Here is a 24481-nt window from a genome sequence, read left to right as displayed (position 1 = left end):
TATTTCTTTCAGAAGAGTTTTAAATGATGATTTAAATTAATGAAAAGTGTACTGAATTATTTAATTTAGGTAGCATATTGATGTACTTTGTAATGATAAACTTATATGACATTTTATTATAATATTGTACAGTATTTGTTTCTGACACGTTTATGAATTACATGTATGTTTGTATCTATCTATTTTATGCGTGTGCTGAACATTCTCGCTGTATGAATATATGAAACCGTGTAATTCTTTCTTCTGTCAATTTATTGTAGAATGAATCCCGAACAAGTGAAATGCTTGCCGCTGCCTGTGCTGTTGGTGTGGCCTGTAGTTTTGCTGCTCCCATTGGAGGTATCGCTGTTCGCATCTTTGGTTACGTGTTATATTTTCAAAATAACGGGTGGTTTCGTATTTCTGAACATTTTAAGCCTACCTATGAAAAAGACTTAATAAATATGTAGAATCAATGAGAGCTTTTGTTCTGTCATAAATTTAATTCCTAGCAAATAAATAGGCTAACTGCACGGAGTTTCTATAGTTTTTCTATGAGAATAACATAACTACAACATAGTTCCCTTTTGAAAATATTCCGTATATCCATTCAAAATCACAGTATTCGTCTAATAGAATTTTTAGCCCAAAAAGACAATTGCCCAGAAGGGCTATTAATTTCATTTTGTCATTTTGCGTTGATTCACTATAAACTGCGAATTATTTTGTAAATTGTTGCCAGCAAATATTAGAGCCCTGTATAAAAGCCTGTGTTTTAAAGAAATTAAATAATGAAGAATCTGTGTAAATGTATGTATGTTTCTCGCATTGTGATAAATAACGAGAGCCATCAAATTTTGAATAACGTACATCTCCGCCCGAATATGGGCATCTGGAAGCCCAAATTTGGAATTTGTTTTATTATCTATTTCACGTTTTGTAAAGGATTTATGAGGTTTGATTAAGAAACTCAACGATTTCAAAGCGAGCAATAGCAACACTGTACGGGGGGGGGGGGAAGAATCTCCGGCGCGCGAAACTGTTTATCGGAAATTCTAAAGATGTGCTGTTGAATTGAATTTTATGGTGTAAGTGCAAAGACCATGATATTTAATAAATAAAGGTAACACACAAAACGTTAAAAACGCCTCTCTGGACGTAATATAAAATCTGAAAGCTTTCAGTTTTTTTTTTTTTTTTTCAATGAGTGATTAAATTGAGATATTCAAAAATGTTACATGTTACTAATCAAATGGTTCATTTTTTCCTTTCGATAAGCATTCAAAATACCCATTCTCGAAATGTTACTCTGCACTAATCCCGTTTGACATTAAAAAGAGAGATGATGCGAGTGAAAAATAATGCCTTATTATTGCATAAAAGTAAGCGTTATTGTATGTATGTGGAAACTTAATTTCTGAAACTAATGATGTAATTACACTTACATCATTAGTCAAATCTTATCATTCTTTATGATAATGTCAAATAAATTATTATCATAAGGAAGTAATCAGCTCTTTTATTATTGCCTACAATCTAAAATTGGGTATCCTGTGTAAATAAATAAAATTATAACTTTCAACTTTAGAAGCATAAAACAATGTTAACTCTGTGCGTATTCTTCGATAAGCAGATTTATGAATGATTGGGGAAGGGATGTTTTAAGTGTTGCATTCAATTTGATAAGAAAGACGGGTGGGTAAGATAAACAATGAACTACTGACGGCAAAGGATTTTTGAAAGAATATTGAAAAACTGGTTTTCTGGATTGTCCAGCAGACTCATACACTGTAAAGAAAACAAAAAGTATTACGGTTAAAAAAATTTCTTTTCATGTGGGACAGATTTAAAGGTAAAATTTTTGTGACATATGACTGAGAGAACGTTTTAAACCAAAGAACCTAAGCGCTACTTCCTTACTTTTCCCGCACCGAAACCTGGAAAATCATTGTATAAACGAGAGAATCGTATGAACAAAAAGAGGATAACACATTGGTTACTGTAATACGTGAACGTTTTGTTGCCGAAACACAGTATACTTTTTTCTACAGATCTGCTGCTAATCTCAGTACTGAATACCGTCATTCGCGCTGAAGTATTTTCATCAGCAATTAATAAAACAATTTCATTTATTTATTTATTTGCATGCTTATAACTCTATTTTCTAACTTATACAAGGTAAACATGATTTATTACGCTGGTGACTATCCATAGATTTCAAAGATTCAAGTCTGGGTTATTTCCGCTGTGAATGTCCTGATTCGAGTAATTAAATCAAAATTAAACCTGATTAAATCAAAATTAGATCATGAAAAGGGGGTAACCTTCTAACAGGAAATACACTTATGCCACCCCCTCGAACGAAGGAAAATTGAAACAATTTAGTAAAATTAATAAAACAGTTCAGTCTCTTGATTATTTAATAAATTTCGCAGCATACTGAGCATCTTTAACAATATGTATCATCTCCATTTAAAATTAATTACTCATCTTTTATCTCTTTCTCTCTCTCTCTCTCTCTATATATGTATATACATATATAATGATCATTTGCTTTTAGGTGTTCTCTTTAGCATTGAAGTAACGTCAGTGTTTTTTGCTGTGCGAAACTACTGGCGGGGATTCTTCGCTGCTTGCTGTGGAGCTATGGTATATCGACTCCTTGCTGTATGGTTTAAAGATGAAGGTATTGCTCGAATTATTAGTTTAGTAGTTTAGATAAAGAGTTGCTATGACGCCATATTTAATATCATGTTGCTTGTTAAAGTGAGAAAGAATAATGTACATACTGAAAATAAATAAGCGTGTTAGCCTGAACAGATCTTTTTTTTTTATTTTATTTTTTTATTTTGTTTTCCAAATCAAAATCAGTTAAGCAACCACATCCTCGTAATTTCGAAAACTATTCTGGAGTTTCCCCAAGATCTTAAATTAGCATTTATTATGTAGGTCTGTTCTTAACACTTACAAATTATTTGTTATTTCTCACTTCCCGAATGTTTTGTAATATTTTTCACTGGCGCAAGTCATGTGATTATTGTATTTGAATTTCTTTCTTTTTCAGAAACTATTACTGCACTATTCAAGACAAATTTTTCTGTGGATTTTCCATTTGATCCTCAAGAGCTTTTAGCATTTGCTTTGATTGGGTAATTCTTGTATTTAAAATTCATAACTGGAATATTTTTTCTATTACTTTTTAAATGATTATTACTGACATTAGTTGCAAGTAATTAATATTAATAAGTTATTAAATTTTATAGATATATTAATTTTATACTCTTTTAAAAGTATACTAATTTTAATAGCTATTTAATAATTATGTAATTTATATTCATAAGTATATTAATTTTTAATGAGAAATATTTTCTGTTTAATAATTAATCATACTTAAATCTTAGACAAAATATTAGCTTTCATGTATTTTAATTATAAAAATAAAGGGGTATTGTATATAAGGTAGCTCAAAAAGTATTGCAGAAATTTATTGGCATTAGACAAAGCTTAGCATTTTTAAGTAAATCTTACTCTTTTGCAATAAATAAGTAAATAAAATTTAATGCTTGCAGATTTTAGCGTTGCAGATTTTATGACTAAATGTGAAATATCATTCTGAAGACATTGTGGAATTTTTGTGATATTGGTAAAATTATTTTCAAATTAATATAAAAAGGTAATTTCTTATTCTTCATTCCCTCCCCCCCTTTCATGTTATAAGGCTATTCTGATTATTTTCAGTGTACGGTATTTTCTACTTCCATGATATCAGGATATATTGTATTATCCTGTCTCACCTTCAGTTACTCATATACAACAATACGACGCATATGATGTATACAGTATACATGAAGTGATTTCTGAGAAGAGGGAGTCGTGTGCACTCAGGGCCGTCAGCAGATGTATTGTAACTGGTACGACCGCCCTGGGCGGCAAAATTTTTAGAATTTAGGAGAAACCCCTAACAGAAAAATTTAGGGATGGCATCATTTTAGAATTTAGGATCTGCAGAGATTTCACCCGGCGGCAAAATGTCTAGTGCCGGCCCTGTGTGCGGCGAAGTAGAAGAAACAACAGTCTTATGAAAGTCCCATTCAAAGTCCTGAAAATTATTTCCTGATGTTGTGTGAGTTCTGAGTCGCGCTCTGATATTAATGAAATTGACCCACTCGTATTTCAACATACGAAACATTCAGTATGATCCAAATAATGTATCGATCAGTTACATTTCAGCAACGCGCATCTAGGGAAAAAAAAAAAAAAAATTGGAGAGAAAATTGATGGGGAATGAGTTCATCATTATTTCATTAATGACAGTGTCATTCAGTTCATTGTTCAGCAGAATGTGCACCATTCTAAACCAAGATATTCCCATATATATATATATATATATGGATATCAAATGTTGTATGAACTTAAATCCATTTAGTGCGAATACAAGTTATTATTACTTGCGCAATTGCTGCAAAGTTAGTTAATAATAATTTATTTCCTAAACCGTATTGATTAATTGATTATATTATCTCCTAAGTTTAATTAAAGTAGAATTATTTTAAAAGTGTGCATCCATACTGGTAAGTTATATTTTGAAAGATGTTTTGAAGTAATTTGAAAGCAAAATGTTAATAATGTTTTAACGGGGACTGGAGTTAAATCATCACGAAGAATAATATTACAATTGCAAAAGTAAAAATTAAAACATGTAATTATTGTCATTGATCGGAAATTAGTTGACTTTTCAAGGGGAACAAACCAACTCCCGTTCAATGATCAATAATTGATAGAAATACGTAAATATGAAAGTGTTTCGTCTTTACTCGAGTTATAAATTAAAGCCAAACCGGCAATTCTAGTCAGGCCAAATATTTCCGCGAATAGTTGTTACTCAAAGAACTGATTCTCATGAAGCATTTTAGTCAATTCAATTTGGAGTAAAAATCAATTACTGTAGAGAAATCTTGTAAAACTCGAGTAATCGTCCCCGACACTATCATCTTTATGTATTTGAGTACTATATTATTTGTAGAAATTAAACATTGGAAATTGTCATTATGAAATTGAAATCAAAGTAAAGTTGAAATAAACATAGAAGATTATAAAAAAGATAAATAATGCAAACTTTGCAAAAACAAATCAAAGAGAACATAAAAATAATATAAAAATAATATAAAAATAAAATAGAAAATAATATAAATAAGATCAGTGAATGTACATGAAGATATAAAGGCCAGAAAGGTATTAAGTAACTTACATTCTTTCTAGTGGGGGAGTTGGCAGTGTGTTCTCTTCGTGTCTGACTCAGAAGTGTAGGGTGTCCGAAAATTCTTAGCGGCAGTAGGGGCTTTGAATTATATCAGTCAGCAAGACTTGGGTGAAGAAATTTATGGTAGTGGGTGGGACTTGGAATTCTTGAGGGATGTATTTTGTGGAGTTCTTATCTGAGAGAGACCGTCTGTTAAGATTTTTTTAAAAATACTAGTGAATGGAAATTAATTAATTTCTGGCTAATTGTCGTGTCGCAATGATTAAGAATTTAAGAAAGGAAAAAGGCATTTTCGCTATCCAAGAGCTAGTAGACAGTCTAAAGGCAGGAAATAGGCCCATTTTTTTAGTAACAGTATAGTAACAGTATATGTCTGAAGACAATTAGCTTTTTACAATATATACAATTGAGTAATTACACTATATACAAATCTTTCAACTGACAGTCATCCAACTTATACCGCCTTCTCAGGTTTAGGAATAAATTATCATATCCCTATCAGTTAAATGATTTAGAGTGAGTATTTAATGCCTGCTCTTTTAAGGCAATGGTTGATAAATTGAAAGGGAATTAGATTATTTTTGAGAATTTTGATAAGGATCAAAATTTCGCGTTGTAAATCTATTGTATCTGTGCATATAGTTTTAATTCGTTGTATTTGATTAATTATAGTATTGTTAATTACTTTTTTGGATATGTTGGAGTTCCAATTTATTAATTTGTTAGTATTGAAATTAAAGTTTCTTGTTTTGTCAAAAAGTAAAATTTTTTTGTAGTTAATGATTTGAAGATCTAGAAAGTCTATGCTATTTTGTGAATTATTAGTTTTATTAAGTTTAAGACAATTCGGATAAATGTCGGAGTTTTCAATTTTACCAAAATTATTAATTGTAATAAGGTCATCAATAAATCTGTAGGTGTGTTTGTAGCAATTTAACTCTTGTGGTTGTAGATTTTTTTGGAAGTTAAATTCTTTGACAAATAAAAAGATATTACAGATCGAGGTGCTGGAATGTAAGCCCATTGGCAATCCTCTGACTTGTTTAAAAAGTTGATTTTGAAACTTGATGTAGTTATGAAAAAGTGTGCATTTTAGGTAGGTTTTCCATTTGTCAAGAGTCATGATATTGAGTATATTAGGGAAAAGTTTTGGTAGATCAAGTAGACTGGTATAGATTTCTTCTAGAGGAAGTGAGGTATATAAGTTTTCAAAATCATAGCAGGTAATGTTTTGGATGTTAATGGTATGAATGGTATTAATGACAGGAGTGTTATTATGAATGATCCAGCAATAGTTATGATTAGTGTTACAATCATTGAAAATAAATTTACAGATTTTATTAAGTTGAATTGAAAAATAATAGTCTCTATTTTTCTTGTAATTATTAGTTCCATTAGCTATAAATCTAAATTTTAATGGTGTTTTATGGAATTTGGGAATCGCATAAAGATTAGTAAATCTGTTGTAGTTTGCATTGAAAGTAATATTGAGTTTCTTATGAAAAGTTTTAATCCTGTTTACTATAGATGTTTCTGTAAGGTTGGCTGATTGATAAGTAGTTGCGTTGAGAAGTTCTTTATGAATAATCTCAGTGTAGAATTGTTTTCATATAATGCTAAAGTTATTAGTTGCTTTATCTATTTTTGTAATAGTAAAAAGCTGTTTTAATTTACTAATATCAGATGTAAGTTGCGACCAGTTCAGTGTACTTTTAAATTTGAGGTGACTGATTTCTGTGGATATGCGTTGAAGAATTTTAGCTTTCCATTTTAAGAAGGTATCTATGGGAAAATTCAGTCGATAGTTTGCTTTAACTATAAATTCGTTGATGTTGTTTTCGAAAGTCTTGTAACAGTAATTTGTAGTCATGTTTCTGACTGGTCTAAATTTTGTACCATAACTCATTAGTGTTTTTAGTTGATGGTTTTGTATGATATTCAGGTTGCCAGTAATTATGTGCTGGTGATGAGAATCTACGTAATTGCTGTAAATTGGTGTCTTACAATGTCATTCTGCAGTTTCATCTATTTCATGGTGGTTAGTAAGCAAGTTGCTTAAAGTCCTTTGATATTTAAATGCAATCATTGGTATAGTGTCAACTGCGAGGAAGTAATCTTTACAATCTCTGATGATTCTTGAGAAATGAATATTGTCAAACTGCGGATGCAGAAAATTGACTTTAAAATAAATTTTGCGTTGAGTGAGACTATTAGAGAGTCTGAAAAGACTAAAATCAAGAATCATGTCTTTAATGATTTGTATGTCGTCGTAGCTTTCTTGAATGAATTTTTTTAGTTTGATAAGGAATTTATTAGTACAGGAGTGTAACCAGTTGAGAAGTTTCTTGGGAAAACAGTCTGAGTCAAAAAAACATTTCAATTGTTTTTTCAATGCAAGTGTATCCAAAGTGGATAAAAATCTCGCATTATTTTTTATTTTGCTTACTCTTTTTCCTCTCTGCGTTTTGATGCTGTAGAGTTTAAATTGGCTGAAAATAGACTTCTTAGAAGTATCTCTATGACTATGTATATAAGTGTTAAGTCCATATGGATAAAGTGAACATTGTTTTAGTATATAGAGAGATTCCTGAAAAATTCGTGTTTTGTGATTGGGTATTATATCTAGTATCTGAAGTTGAATAGAGTTGAAGTCATGGTGTTTAAAGTGTTCTAATTCTGCTGTATTAAGTTGTGATGGTGTACTTATTTTAATGTTATTTTTTTGTGCGTTGAATTTTTTGATTTGAGCTCTATGGTTATTGATTCGAAAGTTAAGATTGTTTTTAGTCTGTCCTATATATTTAATATGTCAAGTACCGCATGTAATCATGTAAATACAGTTAAATGTTTTTCATAGAAATTGTTTTTTGGGTTTACCTGTAGCAGGCATGGCGTTAAATTTTCAAGTTTGTCATCTAGTGGAATGACATTTAGTGATTTCAATATGAGTTAAACTAGCAAGATATAAAAGTAAGGAGGCTGCTAACCTTCAATACAGTAAAGTTTTTGTATAAGAACTTTAAAACTTAAAAAGGTTGGAGATAATATATAAAGTGGGTACATTAGGTAAGAGATAAATAGCGCTAATAGCTGCTATTTAGCATATCAAATGTTGTATGAACTTAAATCCATTTAGTGCGAATACAAGTTATTATTACTTGCGCAATTGCTGCAAAGTTAGTTAATAATAATTTATTTCCTAAACCGTATTGATTAATTGATTATATTATCTCCTAAGTTTATTTAAAGTAGAATTATTTTAAAAGTGTGCATCCATACTGGTAAGTTATATTTTGAAAGATGTTTTGAAGTAATTTGAAAGCAAAATGTTAATAATGTTTTAACGGGGACTGGAGTTAAATCATCACGAAGAATAATATTACAATTGCAAAAGTAAAAATTAAAACATGTAATTATTGTCATTGATCAGAAATTAGTTGACTTTTCAAGGGGAACAAACCAACTCCCGTTCAATGATCAATAATTGATAGAAATACGTAAATATGAAAGTGTTTCGTCTTTACTCGAGTTATAAATTAAAGCCAAACCGGCAATTCTAGTCAGGCCAAATATTTCCGCGAATAGTTGTTACTCAAAGAACTGATTCTCATGAAGCATTTTAGTCAATTCAATTTGGAGTAAAAATCAATTAATGTAGAGAAATCTTGTAAAACTCGAGTAATCGTCCCCGACACTATCATCTTTATGTATTTGAGTACTATATTATTTGTAGAAATTAAACATTGGAAATTGTCATTATGAAATTGAAATCAAAGTAAAGTTGAAATAAACATAGAAGATTATAAAAAAGATAAATAATGCAAACTTTGCAAAAACAAATCAAAGAGAACATAAAAATAATATAAAAATAAAATAGAAAATAATATAAATAAGATCAGTGAATGTACATGAAGATATAAAGGCCAGAAAGGTATTAAGTAACTTACATTCTTTCTAGTGGGGGAGTTGGCAGTGTGTTCTCTTCGTGTCTAACTCAGAAGTGTAGGGTGTCCGAAAATTCTTAGCGGCAGTAGGGGCTTTGAATTATATCAGTCGGCAAGACTTGGGTGAAGAAATTTATGGTAGTGGGTGGGACTTGGAATTCTTGAGGGATGTATTTTGTGGAGTTCTTATCTGAGAGAGACCGTCTGTTAAGATTTTTTTAAAAATACTAGTGAATGGAAATTAATTAATTTCTGGCTAATTGTCGTGTCGCAATGATTAAGAATTTAAGAAAGGAAAAAGGCATTTTCGCTATCCAAGAGCTAGTAGACAGTCTAAAGGCAGGAAATAGGCCCATTTTTTTAGTAACAGTATAGTAACAGTATATGTCTGAAGACAATTAGCTTTTTACAATATATACAATTGAGTAATTACACTATATACAAATCTTTCAACTGACAGTCATCCAACTTATACCGCCTTCTCAGGTTTAGGAATAAATTATCATATCCCTATCAGTTAAATGATTTAGAGTGAGTATTTAACGCCTGCTCTTTTAAGGCAATGGTTGATAAATTGAAAGGGAATTAGATTATTTTTGAGAATTTTGATAAGGATCAAAATTTCGCATTGTAAATCTATTGTATCTGTGCATATAGTTTTAATTCGTTGTATTTGATTAATTATAGTATTGTTAATTACTTTTTTGGATATGTTGGAGTTCCAATTTATTAATTTGTTAGTATTGAAATTGAAGTTTCTTGTTTTGTCAAAAAGTAAAATTTTTTTGTAGTTAATGATTTGAAGATCTAGAAAGTCTATGCTATTTTGTGAATTATTAGTTTTATTAAGTTTAAGACAATTCGGATAAATGTCGGAGTTTTCAATTTTACCAAAATTATTAATTGTAATAAGGTCATCAATAAATCTGTAGGTGTGTTTGTAGTAATTTAACTCTTGTGGTTGTAGATTTTCTTGGAAGTTAAATTCTTTGACAAATAAAAAGATATTACAGATCGAGGTGCTGGAATGTAAGCCCATTGGCAATCCTCTGACTTGTTTAAAAAGTTGATTTTGAAACTTGATGTAGTTATGAAAAAGTGTGCATTTTAGGTAGGTTTTCCATTTGTCAAGAGTCATGATATTGAGTATATTAGGGAAAAGTTTTGGTAGATCAAGTAGACTGGTATAGATTTCTTCTAGAGGAAGTGAGGTATATAAGTTTTCAAAATCATAGCAGGTAATGTTTTGGATGTTAATGGTATGAATGGTATTAATGACAGGAGTGTTATTATGAATGATCCAGCAATAGTTATGATTAGTGTTACAATCATTGAAAATAAATTTACAGATTTTATTAAGTTGAATTGAAAAATAATAGTCTCTATTTTTCTTGTAATTATTAGTTCCATTAGCTATAAATCTAAATTTTAATGGTGTTTTATGGAATTTGGGAATCGCATAAAGATTAGTAAATCTGTTGTAGTTTGCATTGAAAGTAATATTGAGTTTCTTATGAAAAGTTTTAATCCTGTTTACTATAGATGTTTCTGTAAGGTTGGCTGATTGATAAGTAGTTGCGTTGAGAAGTTCTTTATGAATAATCTCAGTGTTATATATATATATATATTAGTAAGTTTACCAATACTATAACAAACTCGAGGTCTTAGTTATTACTTGAGTCGACCTGCCGTGACGAAATGTTATTCTTCCCATAAATAACAACACCACCTTCTATGTGACAAATGCGATCTCACCTACTAAGAGCAAATTTTGAAATTTTAAGGCTAATGCTTGAATTTTATGAGGTTTATTTATTAAGTATTCAATCGATATCATGTATTGTATTAAAATGTACTCTGCCTTTTAATTTATTTCTAATTAACTGCGCATTGAACAGCACAGTTATGACAGGGGTAAAGTGCATATCTTTCTGGCTCACTTCAGGAGCACCTTTTTATTAATTCTTTAACCAAGAACTGAGTTTCTGAACATTTTGCAAAATTTGCACACTCTAAGGAGGATTTTCGGTCCTATAAGGTTTTTTTTTTATTTTTTAATTTTATTTTATTTTATTTATTTATTTATTTATTTTTTTGTTGTTTGTTTGCTGTTTCTGTTAGTGAGCAGCAAAATCCAAAACAATTCATTCGCTTTTCAACTTCGTCGTTCGATTTTTTGCAATTGCGGTTATAGGATAGTTTTCATTTTTTGGATTTTAAAACTTAATTCGCCTTATATTTTTTCGTTGGTATCCGATTTTCATTTATTTATTTTCAAAGTTCCCTGATGTGGTTAGTATACGTTCCAGTATTGGTAATTCTAATTGAAGCAGAATATCCAAAAAAATGAAATGAATTTAAAAAGAATAACTTTTATGACGAGAGTAAATATGGAATGATATATCAAACAAAATTACATCGGGATGTGTGTGAAATAAGGTTAGATTAATCGATTGCAGAAACCTACAACGATAATTTAGAACAATTCAAATAAATAAATAAATAAATAAACTAGTGAAAAATTAAAGTCTGTTTTCACATATGCTTTTTAAGTACCGAATAAATAAATTCCCGCATATCTGGGCTTCTTTAGGCTAAATAACAAATTAGTAGTTCTTAATCCGAACAGTGCTAATTACTTCTTTTCTTTTGGCCTGTAATGCTGTTTAAAAATTTATCAACACACCACACATTCCTCAGCAGTTGACTATGCGTGGCTGAAGTCTATATTCATAGCTTGGCGATGTAGGTTGCCATGTTAAAAAAATGTTTAATTATCTGGCTTGAAACCCACTCCCCGGTACAAACTGAAATATCTGTCGTATCGCATAAGTTTAAAATCGTATAAAAATAAATATTACAAAAAGAGACTTTATAAAGGGAAAAAACTGATCATTTATTTATTCATAAATAATTTTGCGTATTAAAGTTCTAGAATGTAATTATATTTTTGCTCAGTTAAAATTTAGTTTGTTTTAAAATTTTCAAAGGAATTATAGTGAATCCGGACTGATCGAAGTCGGGTACGCGAAGTATTACTGTATACATTATTTACTCGCGTATTTTCCCACTCCCGTAATTTTCCCTTTGCATTTTAGCACAAGGTTCTGACATTTGTTAAAGTATTCACGTAATTTTTTTCTGAAATCGTTCAGCGAGCTGCTCTAAATTTTAGAATGATTTCGGCCGCGTTTTCATCTTACTAATGGATTTGCTCCTGGATTTTGTGTGCATGGGCAATAATAGTGAAGCAATAATAATGAAAAATGATGATGAAGCAATAATAGTGAAAAAGCTTCAAAACAAATCGCGGATGTCTAATGCTCTTGATGGCTCTGAAGATTATTGCACGTGGCATGACAGACTGAACGGTGACGAAGACAGTGACAACGGTGCTGATGAATAACACTTGCAGAGCTGTAGCAAAAGACGCTGACAGAAATTCCAGCAGCATTAAATGATTTAAGGCCTACAGGGGAGCAGTAGAAAATAATTTAAGATTTTGCTAGATTCAGGGTACAGGGAAGAAGAAATGAAGATATCTTTATTAGATATTGTAATAATAATATTGCTATGTATTCTGATTGGACTGTAGGTTTTTTCTTAAAGAAATAATATTGAGATTGTTACCGATAGTTTATCTATGCATAATTTTCATGTGTTGTGTTCTTATTGTAGCTGCTTCCTTCGAAAGTCAAATTATTCGCATAATTTTCCCCTGTCGATTTTCGTACGTTAGAATTAGTAAATAAAGGGAGAAAAAAATTCGCGAGTAAATGTGGTGTATAATATGCAGATGTCTTTAAATATACAGGGTATCTCAGTACCACGTTTCAGAACTTCTAGCAGGGATAGGGTGCACCCGGTGGTTGTGAATCATATAGCAGTGCAGGGTCGGAAACGCTTTTCTGACTCACTGGTGTACAGAGTAAGATCAGAAATTAAAAGACGCCTGGTAAGTTAGTATTCGTTTTAATAATAAATTTACACGAACAAATGTTACAAGAGTCTAAGATAGAGTTCGAAGTTTGATCTACCGACTTCAATGCACGCCTCACATCTACGGTGCATGGAATTCCGAATATTTTGGAATATTCCAGGCATATCTCGAGTTTCCCCGGCAGCTACTGCGCTTCGTGTTACCAGCTCCTCGACATTGTGAATGGAGGTGTCATAAATCAGTGTCTTAATATGCCCCCATAAAAAAGAAATCAAGACATGATAGATCCAGTGAACGCACCGGACCATCACGTCCGATCCACTGTTGGCCAAATCTGACGTTTAGGTGGGTACGAAAGTTATGTCTGAAATGGGCAGGGACCCCATCGTATTGAAACCACATTATCTATCGCATCGATGCCGAAATCTGTTCGTCATCTAAAACTTGTGGCATGATTTGTTGCAGAAAGATCAAGTAAATCCAACCTGTTAGACGAAAAGGCAACAGGTAACGTCCGATAAGGTGATACTCCACAATGCCGGCCCAAACATTAACCGAAAACCGACTCTGCGCTACACGACATGCGGTTGTATGAGAGTTCTCTACCTTCCAGACATGGACGTTATGTCCATCGAATATACCGTCTCTTATGAAAAATGCCTCATCGGTGAACAACACATTATTAGAGAAACTGTGATCTGTAGCACACTTTTCAAGCTACCATAGTGCGAAAGCAATACGAGGTGCATAATCGCCCGGTTGAAGTGTCTGGATATGCTGCACGTGATACGGATGCATTTCGTTTTCTCTGAGAAACCTCCAGCTGCTGGAATTGGAAACCTCGACAGCGTGCGCTTCATTTCGCGTACTCAACACGTGGAGTCCCTTTGACCTGATGTACTGCACCTGCACAACGTCGTGTTGAGGTTTCTGTAATAACTTTCTTCGATGTCCGGAGTCCGAGCTGATCGTGCTCGATTCATGACAGCTCTTTGAAAAGAACCTCTTTTAGCTAACCACCGGTGGAGTTTTGCAAAGAAATTATGGCTGAGTGTTCGCCTCATAGGATATCGTTCGGTGTACAAGCGCTCGGCGGCTGGCCCACTACAAACTGCAGCCCCTTATGCCAAATGTGTATTGGCTAATTCTGCGTTCGTATAATTATTCATCCTACTAACTCTGCGTCCTTCTGTGAAATGACGATTCCCTGTAACAGCTCTCGGAACTTTCGCGCAACGCCATCTACTACGTCAGAAAAGCATTTCAGACCCTGATTACTATATGATTCCGAGTAATTGGGATGCAAACTACCCCTTCTAGAAGTTCTGAAACGTCGTACTGATAGATACTCTGTATAAATGACTACATAAAATTAACGAAATCTAAATTAAATTTAAAATAAGATTTTGAGTGTAGCATTTATTCTTGAATTTTAAGCGTTAATTAATGCAAAGAAAGGGGAAATTCATCAATGAAATTACTGATTTTCTATAATATATTCTTTTGTCCTTTACACTTAGTGCATAATATAGTTGTTAATGGGGTAAGATACAATGCACCTTTTTGAAATTTCCAAATTCTTGCTTTATATGCTAAACAGTTATGACCAATCATACTTAAGTATTAAAGTTTCCATTTCTTTTATTCAACTGAAATCTCATTCAGAATACCGAAAATACATTTATAAGGTATTTTCTCCCTCCTTTCCGCATGTATTTGTGGTGTAATTGGAAGAATACTCGACGCGTATGGAAGAGGTCCAGGGTTCGTGTCCGGGCAAGAACACTGCACATTTTTCACGTCTCCTGCTTTCAAAGACAACAGTAACAAAAATACAAAAAAACAAAACAAAACAAAAACAAAAAAAAAAAAAAAAAAAAAAAAACCTATTGACTCTACACATTCTGCAAAAATATTGTATAATGATTTTTATCTTTGATGATCCTGTGTTAGTAGGTTTTTAAATCCCGTGTTGTATAAGATTGAGTCAAAGATATGGTATGATGTCTATTTTCAGTACCCAGTGTTGAGGAGACTGCATTTTAAAATACATCGGGTGAGTGTTTCACAATCTGAATATAAGATAATTTAATTATATTTTATTATTCCAAATTTTCGTACTCATATCTAGTTCTAATGCTCTTTATCTGCATTTCTAAACAGACTTAGGCAGTTGTTACTCTAATAAATGTAACATATTTTAGGAATATGAGTTAAAATAACCCAATGAATAGCGATTATTGGAGGAACTAAAGCAACAATATCTTTGCTTTAGGTATTACGCTGGTTTTTGTTGCTTTAGCTTTCTCATGGCCTGAGCACTGTGCTTCTCTTTCATCATTTTCACTTCTGACGCTGAAGAGAAGGGTCTATATTTTAATCGTCAAAACTTATCCTACTAATTTATGAATGTTAAGCTGATTCTTGTTGCTTTAGCTCTTCTAATAATATTTTAAGAAGTTTAAAAATATTTAACTGAGCAAGAGAAATAAGTAATAAGCTTTCCATTGTAAAATAGCGGTTTCAAATCATCATGTTCTTAAATGCCATAGCAAAATTTACTCAAGCTTTCAGTGTAGACTTAAATTATGATTGCATGCAATTTATGTTTTTAATCCTATCTAGGTGTAATTTAATTCTGTTATTCGTAAAATGACTTCTTTCTAAGGAGCTGTACTCATTTCAAATTTTCCATTAAAATAAAGGAAAATTTCATAAATTAATTTTCCTTTAGTATCTGATTCATGAAAAAATTCAGAAATTTTCTTATACATTTTATTCGTAATCATCATTGTAAATTTTCCAGAATGTTTCAAGATTTCTACAAAAAATTATAATAAGCTGCTTCTATATTTCAGTTGATTTATAATTTATCTAGTTTCAGTTACTTAACATAACACAATCTTTCTCTAATTTTAAAATTTTTACTTTTTCTTTGTAGTGTTTAAAAGCTATATTATTTATATCTGTGTATACTTAGAAGTGCGTATATTTTCAACATAAGTGCATATCAAACCACACACAGTAATTTAACATTAATGCATAATTTTTTATATTACATGTTTATATTACATATTACATTAATATTACATGTTTTTGATATAAAATATAATATGTTAATTCAATACTTAATTCATCCTTAATAAAACAAAAATAAAGTAAAAACATTTTATATCAAAAACATGTAATATGGTAATTCAATACTTAATTCATTCTTAATAAAACAAAAACATTTTATATCAAAAACATGTAATATTTAATCAATACTTCAAATTATGCATTATAAAGTGATTTAAAGTCAAATTTATCAATGGAGTTCTGTTGAAGGTGCATCACCACACAGACAAAAAATCTTCCTGGTTTTGAAGGGTACTTTCCAAAATTTTTTATTAAGCATAGATTTTGTCAGCATCACCAGCGTAGCTAAAGCTATTACGTCTAATTAAGTTCTGCGGTGGCATTTCAGCATCTCATTTGTTATAATCTTATCATTTAAGCTATGTAAGGTTTTGTATGACCCCTGCCCAAGAAAAAGCCCAGTGTTTCATGTTTTAGGGATCTAATTGAGATCTAAATCATATTCAGGTACTTGGATGTAAAATGGCTTGAATGAAGAATTCCAATCAAAGTGCTGTAAAGCTAGATCAATAAAATCGTTCTAGTTTTGACATTAGAAACATAAAAGACCTATCCAAAAGTTTTAGCCGTAATGTTTGTTATGTAACTTTGTATTACCAGTGTTTATCATCCGTACGACTTGCTAGATGTCATTGCTGGATGAAATATAAGAACTTTAATTTACATGCCGACCTCATAGATAGCCATTTCTTAAAGCAATGCCAAAGGGCAATGCTCAAGAATTTCAACTAATTTTATGAATTAATCAGTCTGTAATTGCTTAACTGTCTGATTTTTAAATGCAGTAATTCTTTATAATGTAATTGATGTAACTCAAAACATGTTCAGTTTATAACATTTGCTTCTATATCTATGTATTTCATACTTAGGTACGGATTGTTTGGCGTCTTTTTAATAGCACATGTAATTAATAATTTAATTTAAAATTTCTTTACTTTGTAATTCATTCAGTTGGTAATAATGAAGGACTGGAACATTACTGTAACAAAGGAAAGGTGTTTTTAAGCTTGTAAAAAATGTGATTAATGTTGTAATTTTTTTCATTTATTTATTTATTTATTATTTTTTTTTTAAATTTATTTGGAATGTCAAAGAAGGAAGATTATTTCATTGTGGAAAAAAGATTTGAAAATATGTCAAGAGGAAAATACATTCTTTTAAAAAGCACAGTAAACAATTCATTTGTGTATTCTAAAAAGAACGATTAATGATATTTCTTTTGTGTAATGTTTTATAATTAAAAATGAAGTTACTTTGATTTTTGTGTTCTTATTATCATCTTATACAAATAATTTCAATTAAAACATGTATGCCTATGCGCCATGGAATAGATACTTCACTCATTTTTGATTGCATGAAAATCGTATTTGAAGAGATAATGGTGAAAAATTTTAATAAGGTAAAGCAAATTTTTATTTTTCACTGAAATGTTATTAAAGATATTGCCATTTAATTTAAAGTCTTTGCAGCTAAAACCAATTTATTTATGTACATTTTCCACAGTCATGTATGTAACTTAAACTAAAATTAAGATTTGTGGTATTGAATACACACATTTACATGTTACATTTTTAAGTGCATGTAGTTGAACTGGAAAGAAAATATAAACTTTTCAATAAATTAATAACTATAACATCACAATAAATACGTTTAGCATTGAAAGAGTATGAAAAGCTAAACCTTAGTTTTTCGTGCTTTTAAAATACTAGGTGGGTGAAGAGTCACGTTATACTGAAATCAATTGTTTACTGAAAAAGTGTGATTTATTTGCAATTAAATTTCACAATTTTATTTTAAATAGACCTTTAAAGTGACTTAATTAGACATATATGTTTAAAATGTATTCTTTGGTATTGACTTGTAAACTTTCTATGAGTTCTGCTTTTTGTAATAGTTTAAAATATTATCTCAATATATTAGAATTTTTAAATCCTGTTATGCAAAATTAATTTAAAAAGCTTAAAATCTTTTTAACAATTAAATATGAAATTCTTTTAATACTGAAACATGTTAAGAGATATTTAAAGGCACTTTCAAAAGTAAATTATTTTGCTATTTGAAACATTGGTCAGTGTTTAGTCATGTAAAATATATATTTCTTACTTTTAATTATTATTTATCATTTAATCTATTTAAAATATTCATTATTTATCAAACCAGTTAATGATGTTTTTATTGGGTGCATAATTTTCTCTGAATATTCAAAAATTGTTTTATAGTACTAGAACTAATAATAATAATTTGTTTCATGGTCATTCTATATTGAAATTTTCTAAAATTATGTCATTGTTTATTTTTATTAGTCAAATTTACTAAAATTTTCTCATAGTTTTTATCAGAAGTAGACGATAAATATTAGATCTATTGTATTTCTGTTAACTGTAATAAATTCTTAATGAAATTTTGAAGCTTTGCCTAAAAATATTGAAGTATAATGCCTCAGGATATAAGGATTTTGTATATCAGTTTATAAGCAAGAGGCATATCAATAAATGTTGAATTAATAATTTATCAATTATATAAACTCTACTACTATTTAACTTACTTATTTTATTAACTGATAAGATTTATCTTTAAAAAATTTAATGCGGGTTTTTTGATTTAACATTGTTTTTGGCGCTAAAATGTAACGGAAAAAAGTTATAATGATGCTTGAAATAGTGTCGAGAATGCCATTTTTCTAAACAGGAAAGAATTTTTCTTTATATATTTTCTAGGTAAAAATTTAGGAAAGTATAAAAAAGGGTGAAAAGAATCATAACGAATTTGAAAAGTTCTAGTTCTCTGCAAACAAATGCTGAACATCTGTTCTATGGTATAGTATGCAAAAGTGAATTAAAAAAAAATTGTGGAATCAGAATATTTTTGTTTACCATAAAGAAGGGTGCCATTGATTAATGCAGTTCTAAACCTAGACAAGTACAAAAATTTATTATTTATACAAAATTCTTTTAAGTAGCAGTTTATTAAAACAGTGATAAAATGATACACCATTCAAATCATGTGGAAATATTAATTAATTGTGGAATATCTAAAAATAAATTTACAGGAAGAAAAGTGTCATTTAATGTCTGAAAATATTCCTTTCATTTTTATCGCATGGTAAATTGTTCGATGAAGATAATAGATCTTATCATTGAAGATCTATTTTCTTATCTCAATTTATTAGAATTAATATAAATCAAGTTATAAGCAGTTTTTCAATGATAGAAATATTAGATATTTTATATTCTATATGAATAACATATAAGAGATGATCAGCTTTTATCGATTACTGTTTTTATCTAATTAACTATGTGTAACGCAGTTTTACACAAATATTAAACCAGTAAGTATATCATTTTCAGAATTTTAAAACGCGTGGGGGGGAAAGAGGGTGGGGAGGCACGGAATAATTTGAAAAATCAAGTATAACAATTTAAGTAAGTGTAATGTACTGTTGTATCGGAATTATGTTTACTAAAAGGTTGCATAAAGACTCCTTCGTGAAAATCCCAGAAATCATAGATTCCTGCGGCGTTACTAAGACTTCGCAGTATGACGCTATTACGATCTTGCTACCTTTTTGCGCTGAATATCTGGTTTATAAAGACGCGAAAGCAATGATTTTGCGTCTGAAGAAATGTAAGAGAAGATATGATATCAATGTCTTCGCAACCATCGCAAAAGAGTGGAATTTTGTGGACGTCTGGTCGTCTTAAGGACGATCTAATGCGACGAGATTGCTAAATCGTTACGTCGTCCCTGTGCTACTTTCCCAGCTGATGACTGAACCTAAACAGAATTTAGTTACCTGACCAGAGAAATGAATGAAAGGCATGTATGTTATACACTAGTTAATATAAATGCATGATTAGAAACAAAATGAATAATATAACAGTTACCATGAATTTTTCTTTCAATCATTCATCAGGAATGACCGAGCTCATCGAGAGCATTGCTCAGGGGATAGTGCATGGAGAGACCGATTTTACACTTCTTAGAACGAGAATAGATAACTACAAACAACCGTGCCATCTCTGGGATTCGAACCCGGATCCATCGATATGCCGGCAGGCATTGCTAAGCGCCATGTTGAACAGAGTGGTTTAATATGTATATAATATTCTCGTATGTAATGTACAGCGTGCAATATATGAGCAAGAGAATTATGTCTAAACAGAAATGTAACAGTATATATGCGGCTATATAGCAATATTCCGGCAATACAGGGAAAGCGTTGAAATAGTATGCAGGTGTCTGGTGAAATAACAGGAAAATATTAGCAGAAAGCAATGTCGTAGCAAATGTTTGCACAGTGTATTGTAATAATGAATAGAGAGAAGAAGTGGCTCTGTCTGTTGCGTAGTATTATGTATGTAAATTACAAAAACAAAGCGATATAGCGAAACATTTAACGCTTTAATGTGGCGGGGAAAAAGTAGCTGATTCATATGCTTTTCATGTTTCCGGGTGAACGGGCTGGCCGTTTTCGTGTTCTTCCATGTGTAACGTTCCATGTGTAAGTTTCCCTAAGAAAGTCCTCCACGAAGGTATCCTTTTCCTTAGGCACAAAATTCCTTGATTGCTTTGCCATAAACTAAATAATCCAATCCCATCTATTTCAAGGTGTTGGTGGAACAGAAATCTGGGAATAGTGATGTTTTTTTAATAATGCCTAATGTTTTTTTTTAAAGATGTCAAACGAAAATACTGATTTTTTTACTCATATAGGCATTCTGAGAAGTATGATGCAAAATATTACTTTTACGAACTTCATATAGATAAATGTGTTTGGAATCGAATTTAAAAGAGTTAATTCATCAATATATGAATTACAATTAAAAGTCAAATAACTTCTTTCGATTTTATACCCAAATGCCTCCTTAGTATTCCGATAACTTATTTTATGAAAATAGATTTGAATTTAGCTGAGAAAATATAAAGATGGAGTTACATTTGTAACATCACTTTAAGACATTTTTTTCTTTATATCTATCGTAAATACTAAATGAAACTTATTGGATACATGAATATGTATACTTCCATTACTCTTTAGTTTGCTACAAACATAAAGTTTAATGCTCGCATTCTCTAACAAGTGTCAATCATAATTCGCCATCCTTTTCTTTCTTTCGTATTTTTAATCTTCTGTTTGGTATTTAAAGTGTTTCAGAATTATCTGTGTGTCTCTTTGAGAGTACAGAAATTGACTTTATTATTTATTAAAACAAACTGGAAAAAAATAGAAAATGTATTTTTAAATAAAGGTCTGCTTTTCATCACATCTCTCTAAACAATCTGGAAATTTTGAAAATTTACTATCTGTGTAAGTGGTTCATAGATTAAAGCATGAGTATTACAGTGATGTAATTAGTCAACATAGATTTACTTATCATCTCATGCTATAAATCAACGTGTTTAAATTTGCAGCTAAAGGATTTTTTTAAAACTAACTTTCAAATTAAGTTTAGTCAAAGGTACCATAAGCTGTTTCAAAGTTTTAGAGAAGAACTGATTAATAACTTTGTCTAGCAGTGTGTTCAAGGTTCAATATGGAGGCTGAACTCGGGAGTCAATGAAAAAAGTAAATTATAAACCACTAACGTAATTAACTACTAAATTGTAAATTGTAATGATTTAATTTATAAACTAATTTGATTAATATATATATTAATCAAATCTGCTATATATTAATCAAGGATAATGTATATATCATCTGCATCATTTTGAGACTAATCCATGTCATGTGACTCTTACATAACGCTAGTGAGGTATGTAGGGTTTATATTTATTTTAACTAACATTTATTTTAAGTTTAAACTATCTTTCCTGTCAAGCCTTACTTTCCCCTGGAACTGCCAATGCCAGAGTATGTAAATTTTTGTAGAACGCACAAGGATTCAAATTATCAGCGGAAGTATTCTGAGTAAAATAGAAAGGAAACGAGTTCGAGGTGTGCTGTTCTTACTTCACGAGCGCGGAGGTAGTTAGCCAGAAATTAAAGAACCACGCGTTTCGGCCTGTGTGCTTGTCTCGGCCAATTGTTAATCGTTCAACGTGATATTCAAAGTTTGCTGAATTAGCAGCGGTATTGTAAAACGCGGTGAGGTTAGTTTCGTTTAGAGAGCCTCGTAGTTAGTCTCTTGTTATTATTTCTTCTCAGGTTCTTATTTTTTATTGTAACCGCCGGGTCGGCGTAGTTTGTGAGCGTCAAGAGCACGCATTTGTAATTTCTAAAGTTGAATAAAAAGGGACTTAAACCCTTCGCAGGACTCTGTCTAATTTCCAGTTTCAGCTGTCACCACTTGGTTGCGTGCAGGTTGGAGGCGCGCAACTCTACAGGTAATTGGAACTAAAACTCAAGTAGCAAATAATAATTGTACAGCATTATTGATTATCAGCTCAAATGCTCTGAAACCAAAACTCACACATTCTGAATTAAGATTTCATCCTGAACACAATGCACTTGTTTCCTACATCTGTTCTCGCTAAGACGCTGCTTGCTGTTTTCTCTTTTTCCGCAAAACAATGTAAAAAACGTAGTTGTTCCGACGATTAATGTGCCACGTTTTTCTGGCCTCAAAATGTTTAACTACAATAAAAAGTATGCGAGTTTAATCTGCTACGACTTCCTCTTATTGCATCTATATGATTTCCAAGATTCTTCGTCATTCCAGATCTATTATGTATGCTTTAACATCTATGTGCGTCATTCCCAAATCATCACATGTATGCTTCAACATCTATCTGCGTCTTTCCCAAATATATATGTAATGTTTATTATAAAAATGTAAATAATCGGAACAATCAACTATATTGATATGATGTTAATCATATTGAAACCTCTTACTTTCAAGTAGTTTATTCACTCCCGTCACATTGACAATATCAATCAATTCTTAATAAAAGTTTTATTACAATGCATCTCATTAAGTGGAAATTTATAAGTTGCATGTAATCTAAAACTAATAAAATCCGCAATCCAAAAATCACATTGTCATTTTTCGTCCTCTCGTAATTATGTAATAATAAAGTAGAACGGGGTCCATAAAATGAGGGGAAATTCTTAACTGTGTTGGCTTTCAAAACTGTTTGTGGACCTTCTGATCCTAAGAGGTCTACTTTTTGTTTAGTGAGAATCTATACTCTCTATATACTTCTCAGAACAAACTCTTTTTTTCATTTTATATTCTGGCGTAGATCAAGAAACCTGAGTAGCAAAGCCGTATCACATTGGTGGCAGTCAATAGTAACTGAATATTTTATCCAAGTCTGAAAAGGGCAATGTGGTCAGTGTCAGTTTCAGCTACAGCTGAAACATGCGTTCATGCAGTTATTCGTTGCATAGTGTATTGTACATTCATTTCTGTTCTTCTTCTCTGAATATATATTTCAATGCTTAGTTTCAATTATTTGAATATATGTACTCTTTTTATGTATAAAATTATAATAAAATAATTTCCGAAGCATTAAAAATATGTTCTACAAATTTTCTTTCGTATGTCATCGCACAATTTTCTGTCTTATTTTGCTCTATAATTATTTTCATTACAGTATTTTTGAAAATTCTCTAAGACGACCATCCTTTATTAAACGAAACGTAGATCTTGTGTGGAGGTGGTCGTTTAGAGAAGATGGCTAACGGCGATGGCGATTATGGTTTTGCGTTAAACTTTTACTCTGTTCCTGGCTTTTACAGCCTGTTAAAGAAAGGACTGAAACAGAAGTGCGGTACATAGCTTATGTTTTATAATTTTTTTTCTGCGATTTAAATGGATTTTCCCTTCTGCTTCGCATCTGTTACGTGTTTACACCTTGCTTTTTAACTTACTTTTATGACTACTTGGGAGAATTTTAGACTTTTACGTTGTGACTCTTGCAGTTAGGGGAATACACTCGAATTCTTATGCATTCTTCAGCGTAGAAGTCTTCCTTTTATTTTCATTTTTAGGCAAGCATATCTGTTCGTTTTTGAAAATTTAACCGTTTACTAATCCGTAAAATAATTTCCATGACTTTTATTTCTGATTTGGCTGCAGCTTTTAGTGCAACCAGCATTTAACTGAGTATTTACAATTTGTTTCTTTTCTTTAATTTCACAATTTATTAAAACTCTTGTATTTACAAAATTATGAAATAATCACATTATAAATAACGAATAATGTAGTCAAACAAGAGAGATCTAGGACAAATTGATTTTATATTTTAATTTTCGGAAATGCTTTAAGTGGATAATAT

At 30.9% G+C, this 24481-nt stretch overlaps 1 protein-coding gene across 1 annotated transcript in view; it reads left to right on the top strand.

The window, feature by feature from the left end:
- The window catches only part of LOC118184277 (chloride channel protein 2-like), a 266024-nt gene that overhangs the window by 87687 nt on the left and 153856 nt on the right, over nucleotides 1-24481 (top strand). Inside the window, exons 7-9 of the mRNA XM_085809271.1 lie at nucleotides 261-339; nucleotides 2540-2665; nucleotides 3044-3128. Of these exons, the coding sequence (XP_085665397.1) occupies nucleotides 261-339; nucleotides 2540-2665; nucleotides 3044-3128 (290 nt within the window). The remainder of the gene's footprint in view (nucleotides 1-260; nucleotides 340-2539; nucleotides 2666-3043; nucleotides 3129-24481) is intronic.

The sequence above is a fragment of the Stegodyphus dumicola genome, chromosome X2 (assembly GCF_044657685.1).
Source record: "Stegodyphus dumicola isolate Sdum_Otavi_A_Nest chromosome X2, ASM4465768v1".
Classification (NCBI taxonomy): domain Eukaryota; kingdom Metazoa; phylum Arthropoda; class Arachnida; order Araneae; family Eresidae; genus Stegodyphus; species Stegodyphus dumicola.
Note: the sequence above shows the minus strand (reverse complement) of the source record. Positions and strands in the feature narration are given on the sequence as shown.